Source organism: Neodiprion lecontei, chromosome 7, assembly GCF_021901455.1.
Source record: "Neodiprion lecontei isolate iyNeoLeco1 chromosome 7, iyNeoLeco1.1, whole genome shotgun sequence".
NCBI lineage: Eukaryota > Metazoa > Arthropoda > Insecta > Hymenoptera > Diprionidae > Neodiprion > Neodiprion lecontei.
Window position 1 is genome coordinate 8,538,633 of NC_060266.1, and position 19,654 is coordinate 8,558,286.

A 19,654-nucleotide genomic window follows, 5' to 3' on the forward strand; every position below is an offset into this window, starting at 1 on the left:
ATTTTGTTGGGCGCCTGGCGTGATTAACACGCCTCGAAATCGTTAGTGCGCTATGCCCCGGCAATATGCTCGGTAGCTTAGTACCGCGGAGAGGGCAGAGGTAATTTTTGGAGAGAAAGAGACACTCGAAAACCACACGCTACTTAACAAAAGAAGTAAAATAAAATCTTATATTTCACATTAGCGGTGATACAAAAACAAAAAAAAATAATCCAAAAGTCGCTCGTCGCGATTCTAAAAGTAAACAGAAAATTACACGTAACCTACACTAGTTCTTACTCTACTGAGCTTGCGGCTCCCTAACTGAAATGTCACTTAACAATTACAAAATCTCCATACGCTATTCTCAATTTGCAAATTCGCCATTTTTCCTCAATAGCGATAATTGCTCGAAACCGAAACCAAAACTACTTTCTCGACGGTGCGCCGTCGGGCTACCGAACAGACGGCGTCCTCAATCTCACCCGAGATCTCACCCGACTCGGAGCTTCGACGCTACCGCGAGCTGCCTTAAATTTAAGCGTGACAACTTAACATAACCTAAAGCTTATTTCCTATTCATTTCAAGTAAACAAATCCTTATTAAAAAAAAAAAAAAAAAAAAAACGGCAGCCTAACTAAGCGCAAGCGCACTAAATTTAACCTCAACTAAACACAAAATCTCAAGGTAACGCAACTCAATTAACATCATATTAACTAAACGGCACGGAACTGAGCGCAAGCGCAACTAAACGTAATCGAAATTATACGTTATCGCAATGCATCCGAAATGAAACCTTCTCAAAATCCTCGAAAACGTTATTCGCTAATCCGAGCACTCCAATTTGGCTCTTCCCGACCTACTCGAGAGGTGACACTGAAAAACCCGATAACGCGGCTCGACCCGGTACAGTGGAATTCGGCTATACTTAATTTCAAAAACGAGAGAGACTCAACTAAGACCCGTGACTCAACTTTCGCAAGAACTCAAAATTTACTCTACTCCAACACACGTACTCAGGCTACGGTCATCAAGCAAAAGAATCGGCAAAAGAATTTCGAGTACTTTTCTACAACGCAAATCCAAAACGGCTATCCGTTACTCGGCAAGCCTTTTCGTAATTATGCTCAAAATTCAATCGCGGGGATAGAAGCAGCGCTCACCTTCTACATCCTTGCAACCCCCTTTCCATTCCCCTCGTGATTTTTGGGCGACTCCATTACTTCGCGAAACTCCCCAAAACGTGACTATTTATCACGACCGCCAGAACTAGAGTGGTCTCAAAAACCTACGACCTGCCGCAACACGGATCTCGATACGCCATCCCATACGTGACGTCATACCCACAAGAATACGCAATAATCGATCAGTCATCGATTTCGTCGATTGCGCAACTCGACGCGCACCTTTAATAGCATCGTGGCGCAGAACTTAACGCTAGATCGCAATCTCGTCCTCCGCGCAGCTTCATGACGTCTTGGTGGTGAGCATGGTACTTCCTTGCCGCTAGTCGGTCTGTCGCAAGTTCGCTAGTCAATTGTTGGCGGGGTGAAGGAGGAGAGGCTGCGGCGCGCTGGCCGCCAGCGGGAATTGCGTCGACCTTGTATTTCCGCGATGCGGGGATCTGCGTTGGCTCTCCCTCCACAGCTTCGACAGCCTTCCTGCGCAATTGTCGCTAGTCCGCCACTCCGCAATTTTCTCGAATTCGTTGCCGACTTCTGCCTAATGCCGTTATAGCTCGAAAAATAAAAAAATGAGCCGTCACGGGACGCCTGGCAGATGTGAAACATCGACATTATTTTGTAAAATTAAAATTAATTATAATTAATAATCAATTTAAAAAAATTAAAATTAATTAAAATTAATAATCAATTAAAAAAAATATATATAAGTGTTAAAGGAAGCTAAAATAAAAATCAGTATAATTTTACATTTACTGGCGTTAAAACACACCAAATATACGCGTGCTTAATGTACAGATAAATGCACACTTTAATTATAAAAATATAATTAACTTACTGATGACTTGATAGTGTGCCATCGGGTGATTTTGCTTTTTTTGCAGGAGGCTGATCACTTTCACTCTCTAAATTATTACTGTCAGACATTTTATTATCAGAATAATTTGTTTTCAAGTAAAACACAGGTTATGTGTACTGTAGTAAACAAAAACAAAACACTGTATACACTCCGGGAGTAGTCGCCACGGCTTGCGTCGCCACGCCAGAAATCTGTTTTACGTGCGGCTATAGATGTTTCACATCAAAAAATAAAATAAAAAACCTGAAATATCTGACGCTATTCGCTAAGATGTCCCCTCTCGTAGTTTCGGATGCGTGACTCTAGTCCTGGCGCTCTTTTGCAGAGACTTCGCGACGCAATTTCGGAAATTCCTAAATTTTGGTTCCGCCCAGGGTTCAGGGAGCCCCTTGTAACGGGCATCAAAAATGCCACGTTACAATGCATCTTTTTTTTTCAAGTTATATAATGTCGGCGTGAAGGTGACTGAAGTTATCAATGTCAGTTCTTTTGTTGACAGTATTATTTTTTGATATGTGTATCATTTATTTTAAAATCTTTTCGTGCCAGTTTGTCTCTCTTTCTAAGATTTTTACATTTTCAAAATTGAACATTTGCTCTTCTACCAATGCATGATACGCTAATGCCGATATGTCTGGATCATGTGTTTTTATATCATGTTTATGATTCTTTTCCTTAAATGATCCTTTTTTTTGAATATTGCGAAGATTGGCCTATGTCGCATTTTCCACAATCTATACAGTTAATCTTATAGATAATATTAGTTCGAAGTCCAATCTTTCAACAAAAAAGCACACGCAACAATTCTGGTATCGAGGTAAAGAACTGAATTATTTTCAGTTTTCACATCGCAGCATTGTTTTAGTGAAAGTTTGCTCAAAAAGACATGTATCCTTCTTTCTTGAAATAACAGCCGGATTAAGCACTTCCATTTGAACAACCTTTTTAATTGTTTCAATTGCACCTTGGTACGTGGGCCAGCGTTGCCAACATTACGGTATCATCCGTAAATTTATGGATTTTGTGTGTGACCTACGGATTGTTGATACATTTTGATCTGACCTCTGATTTTCATATTAGTGGGTCTGAACTATAGTTGAGGTGAGTTCATCATTCGTGAGTGCAGATATGTCGGCGGTGCGAATGACAAAGTGCGCGCTCGTATGAACGTCCGTGCCCAACAGTATCTAACTTTAGACTGTTTTCTTTTCTTAAGTACGACAAGTACACGCAGTAGGTAAGAAAATTTTTTTAACAATAGTAAAAAACTTAATTATTCAGGTTTGTTGGCTTTACTATCATAAGTACTGTTGAATACTTAAAGTGGATGAGAGGGATCATTACTGAGGGGAACCTTTCCTTTTTTCCCCAAATTCTGCTTGTTTGCATTCCACTATTACGACAAAATCATTATTATACTAGTCAGTGAAGAGAGGACGATCCATCAAACAACTTTTATGATCCTTGTAGGTCACAGGTAAAAGAGGTGACGTTTTTGAAGCATTGAGACTTCTACAATTTCTCAATTAATGATAACAGTAATTTATAATTGCCGCTGGTGTTTGCACAGAATATTCTGGCCCTCAATTCTTACTATTTCTACTTCTTGATGCCGCACTTTCATTATGCGATGCCAGTGTTTTTCGATGAAGAAAATTCCAATATAATCCAATTTCATCTGCATTATAGCTGTTTTCAGCGAAAAATTGATTTTCTCTGGTATAATCATTTAATTCTGCTATAAATCTTTTGAGAGATTCGGTATCGCTCGACATTTTTTTTCTTTGCATGGAGAGTTGTCTAATCTCGTGACGTTTTTAAATCCATCCCGCCACCCAGGGCTTACCTTGAAGGATGCTGGACCCTGTATCTTTTAATGAATATTTGTCCTTTTTTGCGTAGGATGGGAATAATAACTGGTTCATCGAGCAATCACTTCTGAGGAAACCACAAGTATACCGCATCATCAAGCTTTGTATTTTATGCAGTTATCTTCGATTTTTTCACATTCAAATCCATATAACTACATACTTTTACTGTGGACAAAATGACTTCGCTTATAAATTTTAAATTGGTGATTGCGCTACTCGTCACACTGTATTCTCCGGGTTATCGTTTGGCATTGCATTGCTGTTGATCTCCGTTAATATGTTGACCTTATATAAATGAACTAGTATTCTACGCTTTTTATTTGATGGCGTTTTTGCTTAAGAAAACGAACACAACACATATAAATACGTCAAGCAGGCCCGAGGTTTTCACGGCGACATTTGTTGACATTGCTACGTTACTGATACGAGTCAGGGCAATGTGTCGCTTCTAGGCATCAAGGTAGTGTTCTGGTTTCGAGGACTAAAAAATGTAATTTTTGGCGATTTTTGTCGACACGAGGAGAAATGATGAAGCTTCTTAAAATTTAGAGTGTATTTTAACGCAATCGATGAAAGTCAAATTTCAATTTAAAATGTGAAACGATTCCGTTTCTTTATTTCAGTGTAGAACGCACATATTTTCGCGTTCATCTCCTCCGAAAGGCATGTAGATTAGGGCGGTTATGCTCTTTTTTTTTGGATAAAAGACGCCTAGGCTCAAATTTCGATCGACGTAAATGATACGCCCACATCTTACGATTTACAAGACGTCAAATTTTGTAGATTTTGAATGATTCCATGCTTTCATGGGAATCTTCACTTCGAAAAACATCAAAGACCACGAAAAAAATCGATTTTGTATGCACTAAATATACAAAAAATTTCTGGGGGTCCGTAAGTTTGACTAGGGCACCCCTTTGAAGAAACTTTAACAATAGTACTTAAAACAACATCTGTATAGTTCAACAACCAAAAAAAAAAAAGATCAGTGACTGGAATCAAAACCAAACATTGTCCGAAATTTTGAAAATAAGATGAAAATCTGCGAAATAGTGCAAAGTCTCGACCTTTCTGAGACCACTACACAGTAGGCCCGGAGTCTCGGAAATACGGGAAAAAGGGAAATGATTATCGGATTAACATAAAAATCTTAACTTGTTGGTTTTTGAGCGTACTGATTTCAAATCTGACATTACAAATCGGAAATTCAAAAAAGTCGACTTAATATAGTGGCCACAAATGTAAAGTTCGATTTGGTTCGCACAAAAATCTATACTTGTGATTCACTCGACCACTGATTTCAAATCTGACATTGAAAATAGTAAATTCAAAATAACTGATCCAATATGGCAACCAAAATTGTTAGTTCAATGTGGCCACGAGTATGGTGAAATACAGTTAAATTTTTACAAAATCCATAGGGTCAATACAAAAGTGAATAAATGCTTAGGAAACTGCCGCTATTAAATGCATAACCATGTTGAAATCACTGTGTTTATTTGTTTTTTAAACTAGTTTGCTCATTCACTAGTGCAGTCACCCTAAGTTAAGTTACGGTAGCTTTAAGTTGTTTTCGCTTACCTATATAATGCATATGTGTGGTATTCGTTCAAAATACTAATTCGATCAGCCAGCTTAGGACTTTTTTGACTTTTATCGATGGAAACCATAAATAAAGAAATGTATGCGTCCAGAGAGAATTGGTACATTGGATCGATGTGACTCATATCATTGAGAATGAAAAACAGTATAGCTGCTCTCTTTGAACATGGACGATATCCTTCCCGTGCTGCATCTATCTCAACCTCTGTTTTTTCTGAAGTAACTAATGATTGTTGAACAGTTATCGACGTAACTTTGGAAACCTGTAATGTATTCAACAGGTCCAAATCATCAAGTAATGATCCAGACGAGATACCCAGTAGCCTGAAAAAAAAAAATTGTCAATGCAGCATAATCATATTAACACGACAGATGTTCCAATTATATTGATAAGATTCGAAGTCATTTACGAGAGAATTTTATCTTCGAGATCCTTGAGAGTACGTTTTCCAGCTGCTATTGTTATCACAAGGTTGTCCTTTTGTTCTTCTAATTGTGGTTTTTCTTTTCTTACAACAATTCCTAAGAGCTGAGCTTCCAAGCCTAAAAAGTGAAAGCGTTTGAAGAATGCCAAATCTCAATGTTTGATCACACAGCTATTTTACCTTGTTCTTTAATAGCAAAGTTGCATAATGTAGTTTTAGTTGATACTTCAGGAGCGTAATGAGGATTTGGAAGTTTCGTAGTAATAATCAATCTGAACTTGTTATTGTAGTTGATTAATTTGTCGTTGAACTTGATCATGATCAAATCACCTGTGAGAAAGATTCAAAATGAATGAAAATTTTTGTAGGTAAAAACTCAACGGAATCATGACAAATATGCTCTACAAAATTCAGTCCGTGAATCCTACACTGTCATTATAAGTTCGACGTGTAAATATTTGTCCAAAAATAATACGGGCACATGAAAAGAAAGTGTCTTGGCCGGCAATCTAGACCACTATGTAACATAGATAACCTGTAATATAGTTAGAACCTAAACACTAACATACCCATCTTTGTAATATCCAGTTCATGACATATATAAGTACGTTAAAAAATATCTAGGTGCTACGTTTCGCGTCATTGCAGAATAAAGTTTTATTATTGAATAAACTACGATGTTGGCTAGGCGAATAAATGAAACTCGTGAGTTACTCCAAATTAGTTCAGGTTTATTTTAATAGAAAATTGAATCACTCTGATTGACATATACAAGAGAGAACTTAGATATCAAAATGTTTAAAGAATATAATATTAAGTAGGCGCTGTCGAAGGCAGCGTACGTAGCTCAGCGTGACGGAGCGAGGACTGACTCCGCAGCGAAGCCAGGCGGCCGTACGACTCCAGAGAGGAGCTGCGCGCGCAGCGGCGGCCCGTGCTCACAGCTCAGTAACAGCAGCAGAAAATCCAACAAACCGCCCGCCTCGTTCCGTGAACGAAAGTAGATGTCCAAATGCCGCCCGCCAAAGCCAGACTCGTTTAGCGGCGAGAACCATTTGGCCTCGCAGGATCGGCGAGTGGGATGAGAGCCAACTTAACGATAGGTCTGACGTATTCGCCAGTAGCAGCACGAACGGTCACGGTGCGGACGTTCCCATCAGGTCCCGGATGAACTTGAATTACGCGTCCCAAAGGCCATCTGCCATTGACACGTAACAAACTCGGATCCAAGATGAAAACTAGATCCCCGACCTTTAAGTTGGGGCGCTGACGCAACCATCTTTGGCGTTGTTGTAGCGTGTTTAAATACTCTCGGCTCCATCTTTTCCACAACTCGTCCCGCATTGCTTTCACAAGCTTCCAGTGAGTCAAGTGGTCTAGATTGCTGTAATCTGCAGGAACTTCGGGTATCGACCCAAGGTGTCTTCCAACTAGCAGATGGCCAGCTGTTAAAACTTCTAGATCATCGAAATCGCTAGAGAGCGGAGAGAGAGGCCGGCGATTCAGTACGGCTTCAATACCGATAAGCAACGTGGAAAACTCTTCATGTGTCAAATTTCTTGGGCCGGCAACTCGTTTGAGATGTCTTTTGAAGGACTTCACGCCAGCTTCCCACAGCCCTCCGAAGTGAGGAGCAGCAGGGGGAATAAATTCCCAAGTGATACCTTCAGTGGCGATAGCGTCTGCAACCTGATCCCAATTGAGAGAGCGGAGAGCTTGTTTCATCTCACGGTCCGCACGATGGAAGTGCGTGGCGTTGTCGCTCCAAATTTCTTTAGGTTTGCCACGTCGCTTGGTAAATCGTTCCAATGCCGCTTGAAGGCTTTCTGTTGTGAGGTCACCAACGAGTTCCAAGTGCACTCTTTTTGACCGAAGGCACACAAATACGGCAACATATCCTTTGGTTGCACGACAACCGCGACCTTTGGCCGCAAGAACGTTAAATGGGCCTGCATAGTCAACACCGGTGTAAGCGAAGGGATCACTCGGAATGACGCGCTCTGGAGGCAGGGGAGCCATAACTTGTTCCAATGGGCGGGCAGAAGAGCGGATGCAGATCACGCAATTTTGGATGAAAGTCCGAATTTTTCTTTTGCCACCGATGATCCACGCTCGACGAACGACTTGGACGTATGTTGATCGAAAGCCCCCGTGAAGTGATTTCTCGTGCGCCCAGTTGATGATCAGCCAAGCCAGATGATCAGTGCCAGACAATATTGGTGGGTGACGTTCATCGTAGGATAGTAGGGAGTGCTGCAAGCGTCCACCTACGCGAAGAATGCCCTTGGAATCAACGTGAGCGGCTAATCCTCGTAGCACGCTGCGATTGGGAAGATTGTTCCCGCTCCGAAGACTCGCAATTTCAGAAGCAAAGTATTGGCTTTGACTGAGTTGAACGCATGCGAGAAAGGCTTCGTGAAGCTCAACGGCAGTCATGGGCCCCAGAACAACGGCAGTGGGCGTGCGTTGAAGCCGAATTCGTATCCAACGACGTAATCTCACTAGGAATCGCAGCAGAGTCAGTAGCCTTGAAAATTTGTTTACGAAAGATGGATTCAAGTTCAGATTCTCGCAAACGGTGGTAGCATGGCTGGTCACTGCTTCTGGAGTAGGATGTGACGGGATCTCTTTCCAAGTAGACGGATTTGAGAGCCAGGTGGGTCCGTCAAACCATGAACGTTCGTGCAAGAGTTGAGTCAATTCAGCTCCTCGTGTGGCGACGTCTACTGGATTTAATTCGCTGAATACATGTCTCCAAGCGGCGCGGGGAAACGTTTCTTGTATCTGATTCACGTAGTTGTCCACCAGCGAATTGCCGACAGGCTCGTCCGAGCAAATCCAATGAAGGGCGATTTTAGAGTCGGTCCAAGCATAGCAATTGTCATTGGAAATCTTTAAATCTTCGGCTACAGGTCTTAGTAATTTCACAGCTATTAGAGCTGCTCTTAATTCCAGTCGTGGAATAGTCATTCGAGGCTCGGTTTGTTCCTTAGGACGCAAGCTTTTGATTGAAGCCAGTTTGGTCTTGGCTATTAACAATGCAGTATGAACGGATGGATCTTGAGAAACTCTAATGTATACAGCTGCAGCCATTGCACGGCGACTGGCGTCAGAGAAGGCGTGCAGTTCTACAGCATGCCCAGGTGAGGTCTTTAACCAACGAGGAATACTGACTTCCGAAATCCGTCCCAAGTTTTCTTTGAAACTGTCCCAGCGCCTTGACATTGACGCCGGTAACGGTTGATCCCAATCCAGACCAGCCCGCCACAGATCCTGCATCAACATTTTGGCCAATAAAGTGACGGGTGCAAGCCATCCACATGGATCAAAGATGCTTGCGACCGCGGCAAGTATCTCGCGTTTTGTGCGTTGCACAGGCGCGAGTTGTGGTGGAGCCAAACGAAAGTTGTCAGCCTGAGGATCCCAGTGAATTCCCAGCTCATTTACAGGTCCGTCTTCACCGATACGAACCCATGATGGATGCAAACACATTTCCGGAGGCAGATCTTGTAGAAGCTCGGGAGTGTTGGCAACCCACTTGCGAAGGGGAAAGCCTCCTGCTTGGGCGAGTTGGATCATTTGGTCTCGCAATCGCAGGGCATCTGGAATATTATCGGCACCAGAGAAAATGTCGTCGATGTACCTCTCGTGGAGTAAAGCTCTCGCTGCATCCTCACGACCCTCCTTTTCGTCGTCACATAATTGTTTCATCACCCTAAGAGCGAGGTAGGGCGCGCATGACGTGCCATAAGTGACGGTGAGGAGCTGATAATGCTTGACAGGTAAATCCTCGTGAGGGCTCCAAACAATTCGTTGTAAGTTTAAGTGCTCCTTTGCTATGCGTATTTGACGGTACATCATTTGAGCGTCAGTACTAAAGGCGATTTGATAAATACGCCATATAACTAACACGCGCCACAAGGTGGTCTGGAGTTTAGGGCCGGTGTACAGAACGTCATTCAAACTGTACCCACTAGACGTAGACCGTGATGCATTGAATACTACGCGCAGCTTCTGTACGAGATCTCCTCTCTGCCAAATCCCATGAAAAGGTATGTAGTATATCGGTGAATCAGTTTGATGTATTTCTTCTTCAGGTAGCTCTCTCATGTGGCCACATCTTAAATACTCGTTCATAAAATTTATGCAGGCTCGAGCCAGTGCTGGATCTCTTTTCATTCGTCGGAGAAGCGCAGCCAGTGAAGCCAGAGCACCGAGTAAGCTTTCGCCGAGCAGATGAAGGAGGTTTGTCCGAACAGGCAGTGGTACAATGTAACGCCCTTGAGCGTCACGTCGATGCTGACTGAAGATAGTTTCACAAATCTTGTCATCTGGCGACTGTCTTACGACATGGGGCACGTTCTCAATTTCCCAAAATCGCTGAATAAGTTGAAATAGTTGTTGATACCAATGAGGTTCGACACCAGCTTGTGTAAGGCAGAGTCGAGTAGTGGTCGACGTCGTCGGTTGAGCGATGCAGCCCGAAATGATCCATCCGACTGCGGTGTTTTGTGCCATTGTCGTGTCTTTCCGCAGGACCCCGGACCGCATTAAGGTCGGGAGAAGGTTTGCCCCAATAAGTATATCCACAGGACCTGGTGTATCGAAATGTTCATCTGCCAATTGCAAGGGACGCCAAAGCTCTCGAACATTCTGAGGGATCTGAGTAGTTGGCGTACTCAGACCGAGGCGTTTTATGCAGTATACTTCAAAATCAACGGGGCTGTCCAAGTCGGGAAGATGTATCTGTAGACGTGATTTGAATTGCGAGCGATCGATGAATTCTCCGCCAACACCACTGATGCTCATGTCTACACGTTCTGCCAAAGCACTGACACGGTGAATGAAAGAAATCGAAGTCAGTGATATTTCAGAGCACGAATCTAGCATTACTCGAGCAGAGATGGTTCTTCCACGATCGCTTCCAATTTGCAGCATCGCTGTTGGCAGGATGGCTAGTCACATATTGGTGGATGGAGGAGTCGTTGACTTCAGATCATTGGTTGAATTTCCACTCTCTTTGCTTCGCTTGATAGGAATAGGCGCAGATACAGGTGGCCCTGCTCGTTTCTGTTCTTCATGTAGAGAAGTGTGGTGCAGTGCTCCGCACACAGAGCAAGCCAGTCGAGATGGACAGAATCGAGCAGTGTGATTTGATCGAAGGCAATTGAAACATAATCCTGCTTTTGCCACAAGGTCACGGCGTGCTGAAGGTTGCAGCGCGAGAAATCCCTCGCAGTGCCCGGTGTAATGATCACTCTGGCAATATCCACAGCTTTCTGAGCCTTTAGTGACAAACGTTCGAGCGTTAGGGTACTTAACTGGGTATGCGACTTTTTTTGGCTCGAATGAAGGACCTGGTGGGTGTCTCGCCGAAGGTTTTAGAGTGGATTTTGGACCTTCCATCGATTTGAGTGTTCGACATCGACTGTTCAGGAAGTTGATCAGTGTGGTGTAGGTCAGCATTCTTGTTCTATGATCAACGGTAGCTGTATCTAATCTTTCCAGTTCTTCTTGCCACTTGCCGCGTGTTTCTGGATCTAGACGATCGGCTGCGATCGAAATGAACCAATCATCCCAATGAGAGACTGGACGGCCTAGAGCTTCTAGTTGTTTTCTATGGCGCTCGATAGAATCACATAGATGCTGAAGATCACTGGAGTTTTCATTGGTGAGCTTACGTAGGTCTTGTATGGAGTTGAGATGATCATACACCAATAGCCTTGGGTGCTCGTATCGAGTAGTCAGCAATGCCCAGGCTGCAGCGTAGTTCGTTCCAGTGACTGGGAAACTGTATACGGCTTGTTTGGCCTCTCCTTCAACATGATTGCGTAAGTAAAATAATCGCTGCACGTCGCTGAGTTGGTCGTCTTCATGAACAATGGCGAAAAATGCGTCGCGGAATGCTTCCCAGTCTTCTCTGCGTCCGGAAAACGTAGGTATGTTCATCGGTACTAAACGGCTATTATTAGACCTTGAGTGCTGGGAGCATAGTGTTATCTCTCCTGGGGCGACTGGGCTTCTAGACGAAGTTGCAGTCAGCTGATCGCGAAGGTTGTAGAGTTTTGATTGCGACTCAATGTAGAGGTTCTCGATTTCTGCGTAGATTGCGTGACCGTTGTAGCCATCTGCTGCGTGCGCACCTGCCTCGATCAATGCGAGATGGTTGCCTTGGAAATCTGCCCAGTAGGCGTTCAGCGTTTCAAATCGCACCTGCACCTGTCCTAGGTTCCATTGATCATTTGGCGTATTTATCACAAATTGAGTGAAGTTGCGAATTACTGTAAGCAGCGCCTGCTGAGCGGCAAGAAGATTGTTGTTTTCCATGGTTTGCTCTGAAATCAAGAAACGGAGGGACATCGTAGGTTCACAAATCTTCAGCTTGAAGTAGGCACTGGCCGCCGCATTGTATTCATGTCTCTATTTGATGTAGTAGCAATCGAAAGTGTAGTTTCGTCGCCTGAGTAGGACAAAGGAAGGGGAGGGAGAGAAGTAGACGCGGCACGCCGTGTATCCAACATGGCGGCGTCCATGGACAGTGAGGTGTGCAAACTCAGAATGACGCGGCTGTAAAATTCTTACACCAAATGAAGGATTATCGTTGCGATATTGAACGAACAACCATTTACGGTTCACTTTGCCAGGCATTGGACGCCTTTATCAAACCTTGTCACGTTTTCAGCACCTCGAGCTAGATAGCATTGACAGCTATAAAGGGAGCATCGATCTCGAACTCATGCATGAGCGAGAGGGAGAGAGAGAGATATAGATAGACAGCACTTGGTGTTACATTCTTTTGTTTTAGTTGCCTTTAGCTTTATTGCAGTTTAAGTATGTCCCTTTACCAATTCGTAGTGTTCAGCGTACACCTATTCGATCTCGAACTAGTACAATATAGAGAGTACATTAGTGAGAGAAACAAGCATGGCGTTTGCTCCGTTTTTTTTTTTTTGCTCTAAATTCGATATGACGGCCAGTGCTACCGTATAAATGCCTTTGTCTTTCTTTTCACATATGAGTTGTGCTTACGTGGATGAGATTCCTATCTGAGGGTGTTTATTCAGCAATTATCCGGCTCGAAGGACCATGAATAAACTACGATGTTGGCTAGGCGAATAAATGAAACTCGTGAGTTACTCCAAATTAGTTCAGGTTTATTTTAATAGAAAATTGAATCACTCTGATTGACATATACAAGAGAGAACTTAGATATCAAAATGTTTAAAGAATATAATATTAAGTAGGCGCTGTCGAAGGCAGCGTACGTAGCTCAGCGTGACGGAGCGAGGACTGACTCCGCAGCGAAGCCAGGCGGCCGTACGACTCCAGAGAGGAGCTGCGCGCGCAGCGGCGGACCGTGCTCACAGCTCAGTAACAGCAGCAGAAAATCCAACAATTATAAATGGTTTACCATTGATAATACAGAACCCTATCCACGTTACAGACCATACCTTCACATTTTTGGATATACTAGATTCTAATCCGATGTCAGAAATGCTTCATCATCCCCAGATATTGAGTTATACGTAAAGTGTTTTACTCTAACTTACGCAGAGAAAAATTTTGTAATGCAGAGGCCAACGAACGAATGTTTCCGGCAGAAATACTTAAAATCCGAAGATTATGGAGCAATTCTAACGCCAGATTAAAACTGAGCAGGCCACAACCATATGAGAAACACGGTCTAGTTAACTGCACGAAACGAATTTTTTGTATGGCTTCGTAATTATTCAGCATTAGGGGGGGGAAATGGAAATCCTAATTTATTGAAGGCTGATTGATCTCATCCCAGACCATTTCATAATTAACGCCAGCTATTGCGACTGTAAGACAATACTAGTAGTAAACAAGGGGGGTTCTACTTACAGATTCCTATTACTGACACTTGCCGACATCCTCCCCACACTCAAACCCTTTTCTGCGATGACGTCACAGTCTGCCGTACCGACTTAAGGTCAAAAACATGCGACCTTATCGACAGTTGTATGGGTCGACGGTAAAAATCGCACTGCTCTACCAACAAATCTTATCGGTCGAAGGTCAAAATCGTGCTAATATTGAAAATATCTCTTCAATTCTTGGCATAGGGAAATGATCTATTACGATAAATGGGTTGAATGTGACCTTGTAATTTCCAACTATTCGAATAGATCCGTCTTTCTTTAGTAACGGAATAATGGGCGTTCCCCATTCGCTATAATTGATCGGTTGAATAATATTATTATCTTTCAGACGATGTAATTCGGCTTCTACTTTTGGTTTCAATGAAATGGGGACTTTGTATGGCTGCATGAATTTTGGCTTGGCATCCGATTTCAATTAAATTTCCACGCTTCCCTTTGTAAATAAACCAAATCCCGGGGTGAAGACATATTTAAAATCTTTTTTCAATTTCTCAATAGTTTCAGTACTATAATTTCGGATGTTATTTACTTCCGAGTTTTGCTTAGGGTTTTGTAACCGAATCGGCCACATTTTTAATTTGTAAAGCCATTCTCGACCAACAATTGGATGGCCGTTATTATCTATCACGTATAATTTTTGGTTATCCATTTTCGAACCTTTGTGTACCGAAACGATTATTACGCCTTTTATTGCTATGTTTTTGTCATCATAAGAACGTAAATTTAGTGTTGGTGGTAACAGAGGACTGTCCCGAAAGTATTTATTGTAAACATAAAGTGGAACGGCTGCGACATTTGCCCATGAATCGACTTCCATGCTTAATGTAACGTTGTTTATTTGAAAGTTTTCGAAATGCGGTGGTATTTCAAAATACTTATTTGCGTCACTTGTTTTTATCATGTACAAATCTGATACAAAGCCATTCTTGTCGTGGAGATCGTCCTCGTTAAGCGTTTGCAATTCGTTTGATAGATTTTCCGTTGAATTCTCAATGTTTGATTGCTCATTTTGAATGTTATTGACTCTACCTGTCTGATTGCTTTTTTGGGGACACATTTTAAATATGTGTCCTTGTTTTCCACAGTCGCTACAGTATTTATATCTGAACGAACATCGAGCTTTCAGGTACTGATTTTTACCGCAGCAATGACACGCTCGAGCCCCTTGTTGTGTTGTTGATCGTGGTCTGCTGGTGCTGGCCCGGTCCTGCCGTTGATATCTGTTTCCGCGGTCATCATTGTTGCTTGACCTTGTGTAGTTGAACGTTGACACCGAGTTCTCTGGGTGCGAATTATTTTTGGATTTTGAATTTTTCGTGGGCATTTCAACGATTTTAGCTGTTTCGATGAATTCCTTTGATGTCTTGCTTGACATTTTTAACAGTTCGTATCTGCTTAAATCATCCTTGACTCCATTAATCAACTGGCCTTTGATGTTGTTTTCTAATTCGGCTTCCGTGAATTTACATTTTGCCGCTAGTATTTTGATAGCTGAGGCAAAATCTTCTATCAGTTCATCCTTTTTTTGCTTTCGATTTCGGAAATTCACTCGTTCTAGGAATTCGTTTTTGGTTGCATCGTGTAGTGACGTATCACTAAATCTTCGTTGTTACACGATTCTTTGATTTCAGCATACACTTCCAAGGATAATTTTGTTAATAATAAAGCACTTTTCTTGACCGTCGGGATGTCGTCCAGTGTTACAAAAGCCTCTAGTTGGCTCAGAAACGCTGTCCATTTTCCACCTTTCTTGAACGACTCGATTTCACCCATGTACGCCATGATTTTGCGTTTTTGTTTTCGTATCGGCGAAGTTTTTGGAAATAGCTCTGGAGTCTTAATGTCTTTCGATTTATCACTTTTCACGAATTCTCGTAACACTCTGCGTATATCGTCAATATTATTTTCTTCATTTGCTTCTCTACCGCATGTTGCACAAACGGATAACAGATCGGGTTTACTCAGTTCTTGAATCCACGTAGTTTGTTTGTGTGTAATTTTCGTCTCAATGTACTGCCACAAGAACTTCATTTAAATTTTTGTCCTCGTCGCCATTTGTAATATCTTGGATGAATGAGGTGGACAACAATATCTGTTGTATTTTGCTTTATTTCTTTTTATTTGGCCAACTGGTTCGTACAGCGCTTGCTCAACGCCTTGGATGCCGAGTACATACTGGAGTGTCTATATCGACACGCTTGCTCGAACACATGCACACGTGTCTACGCTTACACCTATTACCTAGATACATTGCCTGTATTCCATACTACTACAGGACTGCTGATGTGTAACATCAACCACCTCAAATTTTTTTCCCATGTTATCAACCACGCGACATTCCAAAATTGATTGTTCTGAAAATTGTTTTTTAGCCACTCGATATGTCGATACGTTATCATCCACGTGACATTCTTTTTGGCTTGTAACTGTAAAGTGAACTCTGGGCTGAATTTTGAACGGGTTCAGTCAAGGTCAGAGTGCAAGATCGACCGATAGCTGCAGTAGTATACGTTTAAAGCCGCAGGTCCTACGGAGTTGGGTTACTATCGCTCTAAGAATGCAAAACACAGCGCGTGCACACACAAAAATACGTACAGCTGCCCTATAAAAAGGACGCTCATCACTGCAAACGATCATTCAGTGTCAACTTGTCAAGTATACGCGAGGAAAAAGCTAAAGATGGAATCCACAAAGTGTTTGAGATTGATCGATATTATGGAATCGGCGTACAAAATCTTGGGAAAATGATCATCAACAGCAGAAGTTCAAAAATGGATAACATTCGGAAGTTAAAATATTCGGCTTCACAACAAAATTTTGCGAAAGGCTTCATCGATTGGAGAAAAGACGAGAATTATCACACTGCTCGGACTCTTGAAAGCGCTCGCGGAAAAATTCAAACGTCCACAGAAAACGGGTGGAGGTACGCGGAAAGAAAGAAGAAGCGATCGAGTTTACTGGGAAGATATGGAATCAGTTTTTCAGGGGAGAATTCGAACTGGATCCATCGTCAATTTGAAGCATAAAGATGTGGAGAGATTTCTAGAAGACGCAAAGTTACTAGTTGTGACAAGACTAAAACCGTTTTAAAGAAAAACAGGAGCTTGACAGCCAACGTTATCCTGGCTTGTAAATTTGAAGTTAGGAAAGATGATCACACGGTGGGAAAAGAATGTGAGGTGGTTGATGTTTCACATCAGCAGTCCTATCGTGGGAAAAGAATGCGGGACGGTCACCGACATCCAGGTCGATAAAAAACTTCATGCCCTCTACCGTTGGCAGGCGAGCACCACAGACTTTGATCTTCGGTCGGTAAGATTGTCGGTAAGACAGCACGATTTTGACCTTGGACCGATCAGAATTGTTGATAAGGCAGTGCGATTTTTACTGTCGATCGATACAACTGTCGGTAAGGCTGCACGTTTTTGATCTTAAGTCGGTACGGCAAACTGTGACGTAATCGCGGAAAAGGGTTTGAGTCTGGGGAGGATGTCAGTAAGTGTCGGTAACAGGAATCTGTGAGTAGAACCCCCCTTGTATTACTACTAATAATTCAACCCTTTGTGAAATTGTATGCCAACTACGATCGTATTTATTACATTACAGGTATTTGTTATGTAGAAATGAGTCATCCGTTTGTTTCTTACAATAAACAACGGGATCACATGTATTGAGGTTTAGAACAAAACGGCTACCCCTTGAATAAATCGTGTCTGCGTTCTGTGACTGTCATTCCTTCAAAGTGATGTGAAGGAACCGTCCTGGAATCAATGTTTGGAATGGCGATACGAAGTACCCAATTGGTTGCTATCAACCATCGCACAATGAGTAAACGTCATGACCGTTCATTACTTGATAATAATTATGGCACAATTAATTATAATCAAATACTATATCATACAATTTTGTACAAGTTGAACATGACGTTTTGAATCCGTTTGATCTACAATCAACCGTTTAAAACCGGCAATCAGCAATCGTTCACAGTTATCGACGAATTCTACGTTATTTTCTAAAGGTACGTTGCTCTATGACCAAACGATCTCGATACAAATCCATTTTTTTTTACTGTACGAAATAGAAAATGTACAAAGAAAGTCATTGGCATCGATGAATTCGGAAACCTGCCAAAGTAGATCGCACCATATGTGAAATTGCTAGATCCCCAACATTATACGGGTCACAGATTCTGCTGTACTTCGGCAATGTTACATGCTGATTCGGGGGCTAACATCACTAATCTGAAATGTTACGGTGGGTGGGCTTCTGACAGAGTCGCTGAGGGTTATATCGAAGAGTCCATCAACAACGATAAGGAGATTCATGAAAAATAACAGGATCGACAATGTATACAAAACCCAGAGATTATAAAATACCTGCGACTAAACATGCAAAAAAAGTCGATGGGAATGTTTATTCATCAACATCAGAGAAGCCCAGTAGTTTGGTTACAAGGAAAAGGAATCCAAACTCATTTTCAAAGATATTGATTCTGAACAAAAAATTCTCTGTACAACTGAATAATTGTAGCGATATCACTATTCATTACGTTGAAAAGGATCACAAATGAAAATAGGAGATAGAAAAAAAGTAAGAGAGAGTAGAGTAGACTAGAGTTGAAAGTATTTATTAGGTTCCGAAGTAATCTCCTTGAGAACCACAGACAAGATATACAATGCTGACAAAACTAAATACTACAAAGAAAGAAGTAACACAATAATAAAAGCTGAACAAAAATGAATGAAATAAAAATGAAAAAGTAGTTTTTCCTTTTTAAAAAATACAACAAGATAGTCAAATTAATAATCGGGTACGATAGAAAATATTAACAACAGCCAAGCATAAGTACATAAGATTATAAACTAAAGCTTGCGTAAGAAAGCAATTAATGTACTGCGGTGAAAAATATAAAAACAGTTTGATAACTATAACTCACATATCACACAGACAGAGGCCTATCAGGATACGCCTTGCATCCTCTGCAGCTATCAAAAATTGGAAGCAACGCGTACGGAATTACAGAAGGCTAGACGCTATGGTGACCTCAGGTTGCAGTGAGACCCGGAGCTATATGCCAGTTATCAAGACTGGCTTCTGGAAGGAGACAGTGCGGGCAGCAAGAACGAGAAGCGTATCCGTCCAGGAAGGATAACGCTGCGACGCAAGGCTCGCACGGAGCCGTATCTGATCGCCAAATAACCACGGGTCGCCAAGACACAAGGCACCTGATCATGAGCTTACGTCGATTGCACGGGAGCAGCTAACCGCAGGCACGCCTGTGACACGATATACGTCAGCACAGGCGCACAATAGTCAAAAAAGGGCGAACCAAGGCAACGACCTGTTGCTTAATGAATTATCATTCATTCTTGTACGATATAGCGCCGCCGCTACCTTTTTGCTTATTCGCAGAACATGCTGCGACCACGACAGGGTACTGTCAAGGACCACCCCTAAATATTTAAATATTTGCACGAATTCACTGACTGCAGCCCCCATTCTTACAAGCGGATGACCATCGAGATACAGCACATTGATGAAGCGTTCGCCTTAGTTTGTCTCTCATTCAGATGCAGCTTATTAGTTAAAGGCCCCAGCTTAGCACTCTATCAACATCATCGTTAAGGCGAACAATATACTTGGCTACGTCGATCGGGCAACATTAAAGGGGAATATCCAGATCATTAGCATAGAGTAAGTAAAAGCAGTTCCGCAAACATATTGGCAGGTCGTTGATAAATAGCAAAAAAGGTAGGGGACCTAGAACGCTGCCCTCAGGTACTCCGGATCGCGTGTAAAGCCAATCCGACAGCTCGCCACCACCGCCACGAA

The 19,654-nt window shown here is 42.2% G+C and overlaps 1 protein-coding gene across 1 annotated transcript in view; it reads right to left on the minus strand.

Moving 5' to 3' along the window:
• Positions 1-19,654, minus strand: part of LOC107227614 (dynein axonemal heavy chain 2) — a 732,784-nt gene that overhangs the window by 43,925 nt on the left and 669,205 nt on the right. Inside the window, exons 40-42 of the mRNA XM_046746102.1 lie at positions 6,099-6,248; positions 5,904-6,036; positions 5,473-5,817 (exon numbers count right to left, since the gene is read on the minus strand). Of these exons, the coding sequence (XP_046602058.1) occupies positions 5,473-5,817; positions 5,904-6,036; positions 6,099-6,248 (628 nt within the window). The remainder of the gene's footprint in view (positions 1-5,472; positions 5,818-5,903; positions 6,037-6,098; positions 6,249-19,654) is intronic.